The 18,326-nt window shown below is 44.1% G+C and overlaps 1 protein-coding gene across 1 annotated transcript; it reads right to left on the bottom strand.

Annotated features, from left to right (window-relative positions):
• Window positions 1–10,713: 10,713 nt before the first annotated feature.
• On the bottom strand, window positions 10,714–16,370 carry LOC112431220 (E3 ubiquitin-protein ligase TRIM21). The gene is made up of 2 exons (XM_076882316.1): window positions 16,117–16,370; window positions 10,714–12,642 (listed from the first exon to the last, which is right to left on the bottom strand). The coding sequence occupies exon 2, from the start codon at window positions 12,631–12,633 to the stop codon at window positions 10,975–10,977; it is 1,659 nt and encodes a 552-aa protein (XP_076738431.1). The 5' UTR covers window positions 12,634–12,642; window positions 16,117–16,370; the 3' UTR covers window positions 10,714–10,974.
• Between the last annotated feature and the right edge of the window lie 1,956 nt (window positions 16,371–18,326).

Consider the following 18,326-nt stretch of genomic DNA (forward strand, 5'->3'; position numbering starts at 1 on the left):
TTAAATTTAAAATTTAAGCTTAAAAGTGCGGATTTGCTGTTTTATTCAAATGCAGCTGAGAACAGGTGAGTCTTCAACCTGGATTTAAATAAACTGAGTGTTTCAGCTAATCTGAGGCTTTCTGGGAGTTTGTTCCAGATATAAATGGCCTGTATTTGTATAGCGCTTTTCTAGTCCCTAAGAACCCCAAAGCGCTTTACACAACCTGTCATCCACCCATTCACACACCCATTCACACACTGGTGATGGCAGCTACATTGTAGCCACAGCCGCCCTGGGACGCACTGACAGAGGCGAGGCTGCCGGACACTGGCGCCACCGGGCCCTCGGTGGAGCATAAAGGAGCATAAAAGCTTAATGCAGCTTCTCCGTGTCTGGTTCTGACTCTGGGAACTGATAAAAGACCGGATCCAGATGACCTGAGGGATCTGGAAGGTTCATACTGGGTCAGGAGGTCATTGATGTATTTTGGTCCTAAACCATTCAGAGCTTTATAGACCAGCATCAGAACTTTAAAGTCTATCTTCTGACGGACAGGCAGCCAGTGTAAAGACCTCAGAGCTGGACTGATGTGGTCCACTTTTTTGGTCTTAGTGAGGACTCAAGCAGCAGAGTTCTGAATGAGCTGTAGTTGTCTGACTGATTTTTTAGGTAGACCTGTAAAGATGCTGTTACAGTAATCAAGCCTACTAAAGATGAATGCATGGACTAGTTTTTCCAGGTCCTGTTGAGACATCAGATCTTTGATCCTTGAAATATTCTTGAGGTGATAGTAAGCTGACTTTGTTATTGTCTTAATGTGTTTTTCTAAGTTTAGGTCTGCATCCATCACTACACCCAAATTTCTCGCCTGGTTTGTGGTTTTTAGGTGTATAGATTGAAGTTCTCTGGTGACCTGTAATCGTTTTTCTTTGGCGCCAAAGACTATTACCTCAGTTTTGTTTTTGTTTAGCTGGAGAAAATTGTGGCACAACCAGTCATTAATTTCCTCAATGCATTTACCAAGAGCCTGTACAGGGCCTCGGTCTCCTGGTGACATTGTGATATATATTTGTGTGTCATCTGCATAGCTGTGATAGTTTATTTTGTTGTTGTTTATAATCTGTGCCAGTGGGAGCATGTAAATGTTAAACAGAGGGGGTCCCAAGATGGAACCTTGGGGAACTCCACATGTGATACTTGTCTGCTCAGATGTGAAGTTACCTATTGATACAAAGTATTTCCTGTTTTCTAAGTATGTTTTGAACCAGTTTAGTACAGTTCCTGAAAGACCTGCCCAGTTCTCCAGTCGTTTGAGTAATATGTTGTGGTCAACTGTATCAAACGCTGCACTGAGATCCAGTAAAACTAGGACTGACATTGTTCCACTGTCTGTGTTCAGACATATGTCATTAAACACTTTGGTCAGAGCGGTTTCAGTGCTGTGGTTCTGTCTAAAACCTGACTGGAAGGCATCGTAGCAGTTATTCTGTTTTAAGAAGTAACTGAGCTGTTGAGAAACTGCTTTTTCAATGATCTTACTTAAAAATGGGAGATTTGAGATCGGCCTGTAGTTGTTCATTTGTGTCTTGTCAAGATTGTCCTTTTTCAGTATAGGTTTGATTACAGCAGTTTTTAGTGATTCTGGAAACACACCTGATAATAAAGAAAAGTTGACGATCTGTAACAGGTCTGACTCTAAAGTCTTTGAGACCTTTTTGAAAAAACTTGTTGGCAGGACATCTAAACAGCAGGAGGAGGAGTTCAGTTGACCTAAGATGTCCTCCAGGTCTTTGCTGTTAATCGGGTGAAACTGTTTCATGGTGTTTAAACAGTTTTTTGGTGGACACAGTACATAGTCTGGATCTGCTGTTGATGTACCAATTGCTTGTCTAATCTTTTGGATTTTGTCTGTGAAGAATTTGGCAAAGTCATTGCAGGCCATGGTCGAATGAAGTTCAGCTGCCACTGACACAGGAGGGTTTGTTAGCCTGTCAACTGTAGAAAATAAGACCCGAGCATTATGGCTGTTTTTAGTGATGATGTCAGAGAAGTAGGACCTCCTTGCACTCCTCAGTTGTAAATTATAATTGTGAAGTTTCTCTTTATAAATGTCATAATGAACCTGGAGGTTTGTTTTTCTCCATCTGCGCTCAGCTTTCCTACACTCTCTTTTTTCATTTTTCACCAGTGTGGAGTTTCTCCATGGAGACTTTTTCCTTCCAGAGATAACCTTCACCTTAATGGGAGCAATAGTGTCCATTACATTTAACATGTTAGCATTGAAGCTATTGACGAGCTCATTGACTGACCCTCTGGGCAGGTCAGGTGTTAATGGGAAGACCTGGTTAAAAATTGCACTACTGTGTTCAGTTATACACCGTTTTGTGATCACTGTTGTTGATATATTTGTGTGGGCTGAGATTTTACTTTCAAAGAAAACACAGTAATGATCAGACAGGCCCACATCAGACACAGTAACCTTTGAAATGCTCAGGCCTTTGGAGATCAGTAGGTCAAGAGTGTGTCCTCTATTATGTGTGGCCTCTGTTACATGCTGAGTCAGCCCAAAGTTGCCCAGAGTGTTACTCAGGTCTTTAGTCCCTTTGTCCTGAGGGTTGTCCACATGAATGTTAAAATCCCCAACAATAATTACACAGTCAAAATCAACACAGATCACAGACAGCAGTTCACTGAGGTCATTAAAAAAGTCTGTGCAGTATTTGGGAGGCCTGTAAACATTAAGAAACACAACTTTGGATGGGGCCTTCAGCTGTAAAGCCACATATTCAAAAGACTGAAAACTTCCAGGAGATAGCTGCTTACATTGAAATGATTCATTAAATAAGACAGCAACCCCTCCTCCTCTCCTGCTCACCCTGGCCTCACTGATAAAACTGTAGTTAGGAGGGGTCGTCTCGATGAGAACAGCTCCACTGTTACTTTGGTCCAACCAAGTTTCAGTTAAAAACATAAAATCAAGGCTGTGCTCAGTGATTAAATCATTAATTAAAAACGTTTTCCCAGCTAGAGATCTAATGTTTAATAAAGCCAACTTAAGTGTTTTAGAGGCATTACTTGTCCCCTCGTGTTTGGGAGCAGTCTGTGGCACACAAGGTATGTTTACTATGTTTAAAGATCTTTTAGAGTGCAGCTCTCTGTGTTTTGACCAGGCCACATGTCTCCTGTCACCTAAAAGTACAGAAATTTTAAAACCTTCTAGTAAACAGGGTCCCAGCTTCTCCTGGGAAAAGTCACCACTGCCATAATCCTCGCAGCCCGGACCCTCCACACATCACGCATCAGACTGTGGAGACAGAGCATGAAGGTGGTAAGGAGGAACTAAGGGGGGGCGAGGCTGGGCAGTGTGACTTCGATTGCTCTGTTGAGGGTGGGGCTCGGTGGCGAACCTTTGGCCGCTCTGGTGGGGGGTTTATGGGGGACAAAAAGGGATTGGGACGGGGGGTAGATCTGAGCCCAGCATTGACCCGCTCCATCATCTCTTCAGTGAATTTCAGGTGTGGGGAGGAGGGAGAAAGGGAGGGGGAGGAGGGTGATGGCCTGTCAGGGGTTTGGGGGACTGGGGAAGATCCTGGTCCTGGTCGTTGGTGTTGTTGAGAGAGTTGGAGGCAAATAGGGACCCCTCTTCTTGCCTCTTCTTGCCTCAGATGTCTCTCCTTTCTGAGGCTCTTCCCGGGTGGGGGCAGATGGAGCTCCTCCTCAAGGTTTCTGCTGGGCTTTGTCTGTTCTTGGAGTACTGTTTGTTCCTCTTTATGAGATAACTCCTCGTTTATCTCAGCCTTGGCACCAAGCACAGATGGATGACGTATGGAATAAAACAAGTTGGAGGTGAACAGTTTCACCCCTGACTTGTTAAAATTAAATCCATTTGCTTTAAACAGATGCCTGCGTAGAGGATAAGGTAACTATAAAAATGTTGCTGTTTCTGTTAAGAACACTTTAGTCCTGATGATCTATAAGTGTCCAGAAGCTATCGCAGGTAAGCTCATACGCAAAAAAGAGAAAAAATCAGCATAAAAATCAATAAAAGAAGCAAAGCATTTAAAGAGCAAAGAGAGGAAGCCCTTAAGCACCTTCTTCGCTGCCGCATATTCTTTTCTTCTTCGTTGTATCTCCGGGGCATAATCAAGTACAAGTACTTAAATAAATAAATCATTAAATAATTAATTAAAACTGTCAATAATTATTTAAATGTGTTATTAATTAATTAAATATGTCAATAATTAATCAAATGTGTCAATAATTAATTAATTACATGTGTTGTAAATATTTATGTAATTAAATATGGTGTATTTAATTGATTCATTATGGCAGTCCTGGCGTTCGTTACCTCGGGGATAAACTACATGTTTTATGGCAAATGTGAGATGAGCCTTTGTGGTGTTCTTGGTCAGCAGTGGTTTTATTCTTAGAACTCTCCCGTGGAGGTGATTTTTGCCCAGACCTTAAATAAGGCCAATTGAGTTATTCACAAAAATGTGTTCCACATGTCTCTTTAGCCAGAAGAGTAAGTGTTCAAAGTCTTTTGTGAGTAATTCTGATTCTCTATGCAGATGTATTTGATTGTACAATCACTTTTGTGATACCATGCAGCTTTGTAAGAATTTGAGTACCTTTTTACCTTAATGTCTCGCACAGTGGCTCCTGGTAAATTACTTCAAAGCAAGGGCATACTGCTGCTACACAGGAAATGACCGCTCATAAATGAATAAAAAAACCATCTGTTACACTCACCTCTGACACTGAGAGTCACTGATTTCTGTAAAAGCATTTGTCCATCCTTGTTATCCAGGTAACTTCAGGCTCCACTCTGGGATTACTGTACGATGGAGGTGTTCACTTCTTACTGGGATAAATCGCCATGGTAACAGATGCTGTAGACCTAACCTGCTCTAGAGCTGGTTATGTTCCAGATTAGAGATCAGCGTGTAGTGACCAATCAACAGTGCCATCACTCATGGAGGATCCCTCAGAGCTTTCTATTATTTCTATTATCTCTACTTGAATATAGAGACCAACAGCTGTTACACTCACCTCTGACACTGAGAGTCACTGATTTCTGTAGCAGCATGTGTCACCATGGCCACTAAGTTGAAGGTCTTTCAGCTTCAGACTGAAGTCTTTAGTTCTCAGAGGATCTTCATTCATCTCTGTGGTCTCTGTGATCCTGGTCCTGTAAGCGATGCTGGTGTTCATTGTTCTGATACACATGGACCGTCATGTTTTGGTGTTTCCACTCCACTTTGACGTCCTGAGGAACATCATCTTCTTCATTAATTTTAAAGGGCAGCAGGACAGACTTCTCCCCCTGTGCCACCTCCACCATCTCCACTGGGTAATCTGAGAACAGAACAATAAGACAGATGTCAGTGAGGTTGATCCTCCATCATCTCCCCTGCTGTGTAACCAGTAGGTCTTAATCCTGTTTTCATGGTCACACTCAGGTCTCTGCTTCTCCGTATTTCTGTTCCTTTAACAAAACTGTTCTAACATCTCAGGTATACCTGGACTAAAACCTCAAACACTGCAAGCTCTGTAACTCAATCACTGAAGAAACATTCTGAGCTCTTCATATACCAACAGATCCTCATATCAGAGGCTAGTTCTCACCGTCCTCTGTCTGCTTCTCCTGATATTTATGAGAAAAATTTAAAAGTTTCAGTTTAAAAAGATGTTTTTTTTAGAGTTAACTTTGTAATAACCACCCAGAACATTTGATATAAAGCCTATGTAAGCAGGTGGGTGGATGGAGGTGGTGTAAACAATCACTGAGTGTCTTTGAACTCTCTCACTTTCACTTTCACTGGCTGCTTGGTTCACTATAGAAACGACTGAGGTTTGAGTTCAAACTAGAGATGGCACGATACCACTTTTTTATGTCCGATACCGATATCATAAATTTGGATATCGGCCGATACCGATATGAATCCGATATAGTGTTTTTAATCAATAAAACTGTTTTTTTTTTTGCTTGTTTTTTTTTTATATCTTGCTGCATTTTGTATAAGTACATACTCAAGTTCAAGCAGAAAAAAACAAACACTAAAGCTAAAGCCCTATTCTGGTATTTTAAAGAGTAAGCAACCTAACTAATAGGGTTGCAAGCTCCCAAAAAAAAAGGGAACCACCCCTCACCCTCCACCTCATGATGCTTAATCGACGTAATCAACTTTATATTGATGCAGTGTGGAAAAAAAAATGCACAGAAATAATTTATTTTTCAAGAATAATTAAATAGATTCAACATCTTTCTTCAACAGAACTGCAGACTGCACAGATGGTACCTTCCCAAAGGAAGAATTACTATAGCTTACTAGGGTATATTAGACTTAACAGTTACTATATACAGTAATGGACTTCTATACATTTTACATCAGATTAAAATTTTGGGTGTAAGATTCAGATAATTATTTATTAAAAGCTACACATTTTAAATGAGAATAAGAAAGAAAAGTATGTCTTTGTGCCCCCTTTTCCCTGTTCATGCCCTATTGGCCCCCCTGGCTAAACTTTGCTAGATCCACCCCTGCACAGTTACCAGCCGTCAGCTGTAGAAAAAGATCCTGGTGTAGAAAGTAATATTAAATACATTCTAACAACAGCTTATCAAGCTTAAACGTGCTGCTGTTGTTCAGCCGCTGGTTTCCTCTTTCTGGTGCAAAGTGGGCCAAAAACAAACAAGAGAGACGGACTCGCAACAGAAAAGGCGATCAGCTGATCATTGATCAGTTTAACGATTAAAGTAGTAGCAGGAGAGGGAGGGAGGCAGTTGCTCCTTATATCTGTTGTTAAGTTTAAAGTTTACAAACATTCAGAGATGAACTTACACACTTGCTTTACTTCTCTCTTCTTCTTTGGCTCTCGGAGGAGGTGGACGCACTTTTCCTCCTCTCCCTTATCTTCCCTGCTTAGCCTCTTGTGTCCTTGTCTTGTGTTTTTTATTATTTTTCCCTGGAACATTCTCTCACAGTCTGTTCTCTAAAACCTAAAAGAGGAATTATGGATTGGATCAACTGGTCCCTAAATGCAACTGACACCCCTTTCTCAACAAGAAGTCTGGGCTTGGGTGAGCCTGAGTGCTGAAGATATCTACCTATTCGGAACCATGGTAACAGGGTTCTGGCTGATTGGAGCTGGCTTGGCCCTGACTTATCGAAGAATTAAGAAAATGGAACCGGCTGTTCAAACCCCCACAAGGCTGCCCGCTGGGATTGGAACGATGGGAGAGGCGTGAGTTTCTCAAAATGGGCTCATTGAGTCAGCACAGATAAGATCTTGGAGAGGCTACGGCTGCTGTGAATACTCAGAATAAGATCTCTGACTGCAGACTGGATACATCTCGGAAGGACTCGCTCAGAATAAAGTCTCTGGGCGCAAATTGGATGACATCTCGGGGAGGCACACTGCCGTGAGTTCTCAGAAATTGACTCCTTGAGCACAAGAAATGACAACGTCACAGAACGCAAGTATGGCGAAGCTCGCGGCTCTCCAACGGGAGATTGAGAGACCAGTGTTGGACTGTAGAACTGCTTTGAAATTCATATGAGCTGTTCACACTAAAGTAAAAAGCACCATCACTTCATGCAGATACCCCTTCGGCGCCAGCTGCAAGGCCGGAGCTGAACAACAACACCCTGATAACGACTGTGTTGAGTCTCTTCCTTCCCATTCCATGCAAGGCCACCTGGGTTGGCTGGAAGACTGTTTACTTAGCCTGGCAGGGCGAAGGACACTGTCTCAGCTGAACTATGGACACGCACACACACACATATACTGATAAGCACTCACTGACGCATCACCCGCCCTACCCCGGATCCAACGCCACCTCCAACGCTTAGTATTTAGTATTAGTATTTATTTATTTATTGTCATTGTGAGAGCTTTGGATGGATTGTGGGAAGACAACCAGCATAATTTAAATCAGTTAAACATTAGTGACAGAGTGCCGTTACCAGCAATACCTCCATGGATACTTCCTGATGCTAAAGTAGACTTAACATTGTTGGACAAGAAGAATAAGGATGAGGCATTTATTTGAAACTCTCATACAGTTCAGGCTTACATTGTCCAATATTATAGTTATGTTCAAATATATACAGACGCCTCAAAGAACACAGCCGGTCAAACCGGTGTAGCAGTTGTGGTCCCAGTTTTCGGTGGAAATAGGTAAAAGGATTAGTGATGGACTTTCCGTATACACTGGGGAAAAGCTCGCAATATTATTAGCTGTTCAGTGGGTAGAAGACATGAGGCCATTACATGCAGTCATTTGTTCAGATTCAAGTTCATCATCGGTCAGTCTACAGCACAGTCATTCAGAAGGTAGAGCAGATGTTTTAGCAGAAATTCAGCAGACACTTTTCCAAATACACCTGATGGGACTTGAGATTGACAGACCACGTGACTTTCGCGCATTGCTTTGTGGGTACCCGTGGCAACAAAATCAAAACACTGCATCAAGCGCTAGCATTTCCAGCACCAGTAATCATTAATTCTGTGGTTTTAATCCCTACTTACATTTTATTTGCCCCAAAAACAGTTCTGTACAAAACGACGGAGAACACGGCAGCTCCGTACAAAGACAGACGTGACAAAAAGGCAAAAAAAAAGTAGGAGGAAAAACTCGAAGGAGTGAAAGTGTCAGAGCATACAGAGTGGAGTAAGGACGTTAGCCTGCTGCACAACTTTCATCACACACATATTTATTATTATATGGTCCTAAGTGTGAGTTCATACATTCACAAGATGTTTTGTAACTTCAGATCCTGCAACAAGCCCAGGTCAAGTTTACTTTGGTGATTTGGACTATTCCATCTCACAGCTGTTGTTAATTCTTTTTCCTTTATCTTCTGTACAGGCCAACGCATCTATTTGTTGTTAGGTTGTAGTGTTACACATTTTCAGATCTAATAGAAATAAAATGAGTGTTTTTCATTCAATTATTGTCTTTATTTATAACTGGCATCATTGTTTCATTCTATTATAGAATCTTACAAGAAAGAGGCAAAATTGTATTCCATCAGCTTTATTAGCTGCTTCGTGAAAAACAAATCAACAATGCAACAAAAAAAAGAAAAAGGTTGCAAAACAACATACTGGAAAACAGTTATTCATGACTTGCTTGCTTCAGTACAACACTTGGGCACATATATGCAAACGTTTAGTGGCTGTTTTGGTCTCGCTCTCTCTCTTAACCGATCAAATCTCTCTGTGGTAGCAGCTTTAAACTCGGTATGACCCAGGTTGATAGAGGGGCCCAGTCTGGATCACATTCCTGCATTTTGTTTCTGGTTTTCCTACAAAACACAACAAACATTAGCCCGCAAAGCCACAGTGAACAAAGCAGCATAGCAACGAATTCAATTCAAATCAATATAAGACTTATTTGTAACCTACATCATCAATCATGTTGTGATAAATTACGTAATAACTACAACAGAAGACTGACCTTTGTGGAAATGCTTGTAGCAGACTAATATGTGAGCTGGAGTGTTCCGGGACGTTATATTTGGTCTTTGAATGGCTGCAATCCAGGCCACCCGTCAGCTTGAGACTGCCATGAACACTCAGAATAAGACCTCTGAGTGGAAATCGGATCACATCATGGCGAAGCTCGCGGCTCTCCAAAGGGAGATTGAGAGACCAGTGTCAGACTGTAGAACTGCTTTGAAATTCATATGAGCTGTTCGCACTAAAGTAAAAAGCACCATCACTTCATGCGGAGACCCCTTTGGCACCAGCTGCAAGGCCAGAGCTGAACAACAACACCCTGATAACGACTGTGTTGAGTCTGTTCCTTCCCATTCCCTACAAGGCCACCTGGGTTGGCTGGAAGACTGTTTACTTCGCCTGGCAGGGAGGAGGACACTGTCTCAGCTGAACTATGGACACACACACACACAGAGAGACATGTATACACATGCAGATATACACTCATCCCCCCTCCAAACGCCTTCGATGTTTATTCCCTTCCGATGCTGACGGTGTATCAAGGAGACCAGCGCACAGGCTGCAGGCCTAGATGTACTGTCTAATTCGGCTGTCTCTCACCCTTTACCCACCCTTGTTACTTGTCATGTGTTTCTTTGGTGTATTAAGAGTTTTTTCATGTGCAGAGGTGTTTTTTTCTGTTCTCAAACTGATCTCCCTGTTGGAGCTCAGTCTGGGGGGAGTTATTTTTTTCTCCTTATCTTTCCTCATGTGGTGCATTTTACATTGTTATACCTCTCTGACCTGTCTTCCCCATGTGATGTTTGTGTAATGTATGTATGGTCGGAGGGTAAGATAGCGCCGCCATTGCGTGCAATAGGTCGGCAGCCTTATTTCCCCTCTGAAATTTCCCCTCTGAAATTTCCCCTTGTGGGACTAATAAAGGGATCTTATCTTATCTTATCTTATCTTCAGCATCGTCTTCATGCTGTGACTGCAGCCGTTCAACTCTGTTTGTCTTTAACCCAAATCATCACAACATGCAAATATAATCATCAAAATGATGTGACTGGAAGGATGCAGCAGTCTGTGCTCCACCTTTCTCCTCCACACCTGCAGGTGGAGAACATGGATGCATGAATCTCTACAGAGTTCTTTGAATATTATCCGTCTCATCAGTTTTCAGTGAACAAAACTCCTCACAGAGCCAAAATAAGCAGTTTGTATCCAACATAACTCAGCTGGACTCTGATGCTCCGTATAACAGCCACACATGAGTCTGGATTCACTCAAAGCATTGAACAAACTTTATTGGAAATGAAGCTTTTGGACATTTGTTCTCTGATATTTGCTCTTCAGCTCGAGTCTCCATCAGTGGGAACATTTCCTGATTCAACTTTTCTTCTGTTCAAATCAAACTCCATGAGAATCAAAGTGTGAATCAGAGTCCTGATGATCAGATTCTATAGAAACATGGAGACTGTAGAGGATTTACACTCAATATGTTCATTTGTTCCCTTCAAGAAAAATCAATCATTCATCCAATTAAATCAGTCGTTGATCAGTTTGATTGACAGGACAGATGATCAGAGGTGCAGAGTTTTTACCTCCATCATTCATACAGGGACCGAAGTATGGGTGGAGTTTGTGAGTGAAGGAGCAGCCAGTAAAGGAGTAGATCAGAGCTGCAGCACCTACATCATAAAAGGAGACCAGACCCTCCTGATAATCCACAAACACCCCCACCTTCTCAGGACCAGGATGAAGACAGACGGGGACTGAAGGACCAGCACAAGCACTGTACTCATTTCCATTTCTCAGCATCACAGTCCAGAAACCATCCTGAGGTCTCAGTGGGATTTGTCCCTTCCTGTTGATCGACTCTGTGGCCACTCCTAAATTCCAGTCAGTCTTTCCTTTAACCTGAACCTCAAAGTAAAATCTGCCTGAAGAGAAACTCTGCTCTCCTAAAACAATACCATAGTAAGAAAATCTCTCTGGGTTGTCTGGAAGTTTCTTCTCCACATCAGTATCATACACTTGTTTTCCATCATCAGACAGGATGAGGTCAGGATGAGCTGTATCAGGATCCAGAGTCACATCCACCTCATGCTGCTGCACCCTCTGCAGCTCAGCCTCTAACAGCTTCTTCTTCATGGGTTTCCAGACTGTCTCCTCCAGCTGAGCCACAGCTCTCCCCACAGTCCCCTCATATGATGGTGGACAGACTCTGACCTCTGTCCAGTCCTTGCTGGGTGGAGCAGCTTTCAGGGAGGAGAAGCTTTGGAGGAGGTGGAGGTGGTCTTCAGAGCGTGAGAGCTGCTCCACCTCAGAGTTTCTCTCCATCAGCTCAGAGATTTCCTGTTCCAGATCTTTGATGAGACCTTCAGCCTGTTTCTCTGTAGCTTCCTGTTTGTCTTCGATCTCCTTCATGAGCTCCTTCAGGCGTCTCTCAACAAACTCCATCAGAGCCGTGAGGACCTGAACACCTTCTGCTTTCTGTCTGTCTGCAGCATCTTTACTCATCTTCACCGACTCTGTGATCTCCTGAATCTTCAGTCGTCTCTTCTGGATCATCTGCTGAATCTCAGCCTCTGTCTTCTCCAGCTCTGCCTTCTTTCCTTCATATTCTTCTCTCAGAGGAACAAACTCGTGGTTCTTGTGGTCTAAAACAGGGCAGAGCACGCAGACACATGTCTGGTCGGTCTTACAGAACAGCTCCAGGAGTTTATCGTGCTTCGTGCACATCCTGCCTTCCAGGTTCTCCACAGCATCAACCAGCTGATGTCTTTTCAGACCTTTCAGTGTCAGATGAGGCTCCAGGTGAGTCTGACAGTAGGAGGTCTGACACACCAGGCAGGACTTCAGGGCCTTCAGTCTGGTTCCAGTGCAGACGTCACAGGGAACTTCTCCTGGTTTGGCAGCTTGTTGCTCTGAGCTGCTGCTGCTGGCTTTCTGCTGAGCTTCACGTCTGAACTGAGCAACCATCTCAGAGATGAAGGTGTTGACCCTCAGCTGAGGTCGAGTGTAGAAAGTCTCTTTACACATGGGACACTGACAGATGACATTCATGTCCCAGTGCTGACTGATGCAGGTTTTGCAGAAGTTGTGTCCACATGGTGTAGAGACTGGATCAGTGAACACATCCAGACAGATGGAGCACAGAAACTGATCTTCAGATCGCAGATTGCTGGCAGCAGACATGTCTGCACTCTGAGGGAGAAAGAAGAGAAACATTTGATTCAAAATTCACTTTAAATTTCATTTTTACAAAGAGAGAAACAAGCGTCAGTAGTCTGAGGAGCTTGGAGAGAAAAGCGTCTGGACTTCTTTGAGTTTCTTGAAGACGTTTCATCAGAGAAGCTTCTTCAGTTCTCAGAGTAACTGGTGGAGACCCAGCAACACACTCAGACACAAACTGGTTCATCCAAACACAAACCTAACATCGTAGTGTCTGCTGTACAGTGCAGCGTCCAGATGGACAGGATCAACGTTTGGGGATGAAGATAAATACAGTCGTTACAAAGATGTGAAATTGTTTCTCTGACTGTTTTACAGAAGGTCCAAGATTTATCCAGATCATTTGTATACTTGAATAAATCAGTTTGTTGGATATTTTCCATCAATCACTGTGAAGTAAACTTCGACCTTGTTGGTGACTGAATACTTCTTATTGTACGTCCAGATCAACGAGCCATTAATATTAAACAGTGACTGTTCCAGTAGAGCTGACAGTGAGGAGGACGATGAATCACAAACCTCAGAAATGTGTTATTAACTGTTGATCCAGTATTTTAATGGCATTGATGAGAACATGTTTATTCAGAGGTGTCTGTATATTTGGTCCATTTGTGCGTCAGTAAAAACTGTCCTGTTTTCTCTCACAGATACTGGAACATCCTCACAAACTCAGGATGTGGAAGAAGATGAACTTTTCCAGTCACTCGCTGGGATACATCATTCATGTTATTCTGGATCCTCAGAAAACATTGATTTATTTTTGTGTTTCACATATTTGTTTGTCCAAATCAAAGATTGATGTTAGTAGAGAAGAAGCCACCATGATAAAGCCTGTGTGTGAAAACGAGATCAGTGGATTTGATCAAAATCCCATTTAAGGAGGAATTCTGTCCTCCAGTTTGTTTAAATAAGCTTTGGGATTAAACAGCATCATCTATGTTTGTGTCTGATGACATGTTTGATCCAGGTCAGCTTGAATATCACAGCTGATGTGTGGAACTCTGACATATTTAAAGCCTCAATTATCAGGATCCTCTCCGTGAATCGCTATCTTATCGTGGCGGAGGGGTTTGTGTGTCCCAGGGATCCCAGGGACTATGTTGTGTGGGGGCTTTTGCCCCCTGGTAGGTAGATAGATAGATAGATAGATAGATAGATAGATAGATAGATAGATAGATAGATAGATAGATAGATAGATAGATAGTCTCGCATGGCAAATTGGTCCTGGGTGAGGGACCCGACAAAGAGCGATTCCCTGGAGCCAGGCCCGGGGAGGGTGCCCAATGGCGAGCGTCTGGGCACAGCCCGAAAAGGGGACATGGGCCCATCCTCCCGCAGGCCCACCACCCGCAGGAGGCGCCATAGGGGTCAGGTACATTATGTGCCAGGCGGTGGCCAGGAGTAGAGGCCCCGGCTGCCAAGACTGGCAATTGGAACATGGAATGTCACCTCTCTTGTGGAATAGGAGCCTGAGTTAGTGCGTGAGGTTGAGAGGTACCGGCTCGATATAGTCGGGCTCACCTCTACGCTTGGGCTCTGGAACCAGTCTCCTGGAGAGGGGCTGGACTCTGTCTCAGTCTGGAGTTGCCCCTGGTGAGAGGCGGCGGGCTGGGGTGGGTATTCTAATATCCCCTCGGCTTGCTGCCGGTACGTTGGGGTTTTTCCCGGTGGATGAGAGGGTTTGTTCCCTGCGCCTTAGGGTCGGGGAACAAGTCATGACTGTCATCTGCACTTATGCGCCGAGTGGCAGTTCAGAGTACCCAGCCTGCTTAGAGTCCCTGTGTGGGATGCTGGAAGGTGCTCCACCTGGAGACTCTGTTGTCCTGCTGGGAGACTTCAATGCTCACGTGGGTAATGACAGCGAGACCTGGAGCGGCGTGATTGGGAGAAATGGCCTGCCTGATCTGAACCTGAGCAGTGCATTGTTATTGGACTTCTGTGCAAATCACAGTTTGGCCATAACAAACACCTTGTTCGAACATAAGAGTGTCCATAAGTGCACGTGGCACTAGGACGCTCTAGGCCGCAGGCCGATGATCGATTTTGTAATTGTATCACCAGACCTGCGATCATATGTTCTGGACACTCAGGTGGAGAGAGGGGCTGAGCTGTCAACTGATCACCACCTGGTGGTGAGTTGGATCAGTTGGCGGGGGAGGACGCTGGACAGACCTGGTGCGCCTAAATGCGTAGTGAGGGTGTGCTGGGAACGTCTCGCAGAGGCCCCGAGATCTTCAACGCACACCTCTGGCAGAGCTTCAACAGCATTCAGAGGGAGACTAGGGAAATTGAGTCCGAATGGACCATGTTCAGCGTCTCCATTGCCGAAGCTGCTGCATTGAGCTGTGGCCGCAAGGAGGTTGGTGCCTGCCGGATTGGATTGGGGTGAAGAGGGAGCTGAGTGTAAAAGCGAAGCTCTCAATTTACCAGTCGATCTACGTCCCTACCCTCACCTATGGTCACGAGCTGTGGGTAGTGATTGAAAGAACGAGATCGCGGATACAAGGGACAGAAATGAGCTCCTTCCGAAGGGTGGCTGGCCTCTCCCTTAGAGACAGGGTGAGAAGTTCAGCCATCCAGGAGGGGCTCAGAGTAGAGCAGCTGCTCCTCCACATCGAAAGGAGCCAGCTGAGGTGGTTCGGGCATCTGACAAGGATGCCCCCTGGGCGCCTCCTGGGTGAGGTGTTCCAGGCATGTCCCACCGGGAGGAGGCCCCGGGGCAGACCCAGGACACGCTGGAGAGATTATATCTCTCGGCTGGCCTGGGAACGCCTTGGTGTTCCCCTGGATAAGCTGGAGGAGGTGGCTGGGGAGAGGGAGGTCTGGGCCTGTCTGCTTAGGCTGCTGCCCCCGCAGCCTACGCTCCGTGGCCCCGGATAAAGCGGATGAAGATCGATGGATTGATAGATGGATGGAATATCAGGATGATTTAGTCCACATCTGTTTAAATAATGAGATTTATGTTTCCACACAAAGTTATAAAGTGCAATATCGACTGTTTTATGAATGATTTAGGATCATCTGTGACTCTTACAGGATACACTAAGTAAGATAATCTCTCTTTGTAAAATGTTTGAATGACTTTTTGAAGTACTGACCAAAATCTGCTGGTTTACAGTATCAAAGGCTTTATATCAGTAAAGAATAAATAGGTGTTTTCACGTCTGTAATCCTTATGATCAATCAGATCCAGAATCAATCTAATAGGAACAGGAAGTGATGAATAACCAGGAAGTGTGGAGTCAGTCTGAAGTCCAGAGCACAGCCTGAGTCCACAGTCCTGAGCAGAGCCACAGTGAGACTGAAGCAGCAGCTCGATGCTCCTACAGTGGATCTGTGGTTACATGAGCAGCTTTCTATGGATCCAGTGTGACTGTGATGAGTCCTGATGAAGTGAACAGAGTGAAGATTTGTGTAGAAGCAGGAAGTGTGATCAGCTGCACTCACCACTGTTGCTGAGAGGAACCTGATGGACTCCAGTGAATCTTCTTTTAGAGACAAACAGGACTCGACTGCAGCTCTGCTGCTGCTCTCTCACACTTTCACTTCTGCAAAATGACGTTGAGCTTCTTGTTTTTCAGCTGTTGCTCCGCCTCTTCCTGCCTCTCCCTTTACAGGAATCAGCCGGTCTGTACTCAGTGACTGTGTGCAGCGGGTGGGAGGAGTGAGGAGTGGTGTGTGGGTTCACACAGTAATGACGGCCTCAGGTGATCAGCAGAAACTCACCTGGATTTCCTTTTTCCACAGCAGACTGAGAGCTTCAGGTGGACCCTGAAGGAGGTCTCAGACACAGGTGGTAAAAGTACACACAGTGTGTACTGAAGTAGAAGTACTACTGTTAAAAATACTCCAAGTACTAATTCAACTTCTTTACTCAAGTAAAAGTAAAAAGTACTGGCTGTGAAATGAGAGTAAAAAGAGCTGATTGAAGAACATTTCTAACACGTGTTTATACAAAGCTAACTGAACCATGTGCTGCATCAACGTGATAATAAAATAATATTATTCACTTTGTTTCTAATAAATATTCCCAGCTTGAATCAGACAAGTTGAACATGAGCAGAGAAAAAGAAGCAAATCCAAATATTCCTGTGTTCAGTTTTCTCCATTTACAGGCCGACTGTGCCTCTAAACAGGAACATGAGCAGGAAGAGGCTGAAGTGGATTCAGCAGGTGGAGGATGCCTAACATCAGCTGGAAAGATTTACTGTGACGTTTGTTTGCTGTTTTCGCCTCGTGCACGAGAACATCACCAAATAAACTCCAGACAGTTTTTAATATTTCACTGTTCAAGAGCAAAAAGACTGACGGACTGTGTTTAAGGCCACCTCACAAATGTCACACATGAAATATTCAGTGTTTATTTGTAGGGATGGGTATCGTTTAGGTTTTATCCGATACCGGTGCCAAACCGGTACTTTTGAAACAGTGCCGGTGCTCAAACGGTGCTCAAACCGGTGCTTAAAGAATGGAGAACACAAAATTGGTCCAAAAACCTCTCATATTCAGCTGGTTTTATGTAAAAAGATAACAATGTTAGCCTTTTCTGCAGCTATGGGGCATATATGGTATCACTCTTGGCTGGAAGCAGTGCTTAAACAATGGAAAAAACACAAACTTTGTCCAAAAACCTCTCATGTTTAACTGTTTTCCACTTTTTCTTTGGTCATTTTAGCCTTTTTGGCCAGGGTGAAGGGAGTATCTGCCATCAAACAAGAAGACAGCTGCATGTAGCTATGATGATGTTTGCTAGTTCACCTTACCTGCATTAATGTAATCACGTGGTTAGCCTACTCAACGTAAATTACACACGAACAACATTAAGCTACTCACGCAGAGAAGAACGGCTGCTGCTGCATCATCATCCTCATCATTTCTGCTACACTGGCAGGGCTAGGGGCCAGGACTCTCCTCTTCGTGTTTTTGGGGGATGTTGCTAACTCCGGGTCCGATAACAGGCACCACACCCGCAGTAGATGTGCTCGGTGTGAGGTCTCGCAGCAAGCTATCAAATACGGCGCATTTCTCGGCTTTAAAAAAAACGCTATGCGTCGCCAGGTGTTTCATCAGATTTGAGGTGTTACCTCCTTTGACAGTATCACAGTATCAGCTTAAAGCACTTGTTGCTGCTGAGTTTGCATCTTTTGCTGTGAAGTACAGCCAGACTTTTGACCGCTTCGCCTTGGGCATTTTTAATCTGTAGCTCTGGTCTAACAGAACGTACGTACCTGGCCCCGCCTACTATCCTCGGAAACGTAAAATGATTGGCTAAAAGTGTATCACAGCTCAGGAAAAAAAAGCACCGAAATAAAGCACCGAAATGTGCGCTGCTTTTCGGTCTGGTTACTACCGTTTATGTCAGAACCGGTGCCATCATGGCACTGGACACCGGTACCCATCCCTATTTATTTGCTGGTTTGTTGGCAGCAGCTCCTTAAAGTCTGTCACACATCTGTTTGACCGTCTCCAGTTAATCTGAGACACCAGTTAATCTGAGACACCAGCATCAGGCGGCTCAGCTGATCTCTGGTGTGTAGCTGCTGTGCTGCGGTCCCATTCCTCAGTGAAAGCAACAGCAGAACAAAAACTCTCTCGATCCACATGTTTGAAAAGAAAGCTTTTAAACAGATGAACACACTCAGTAAAGGACTGTTAGG

This window comes from Maylandia zebra, linkage group LG3, assembly GCF_041146795.1.
Source record: "Maylandia zebra isolate NMK-2024a linkage group LG3, Mzebra_GT3a, whole genome shotgun sequence".
Lineage (NCBI taxonomy): Eukaryota > Metazoa > Chordata > Actinopteri > Cichliformes > Cichlidae > Maylandia > Maylandia zebra.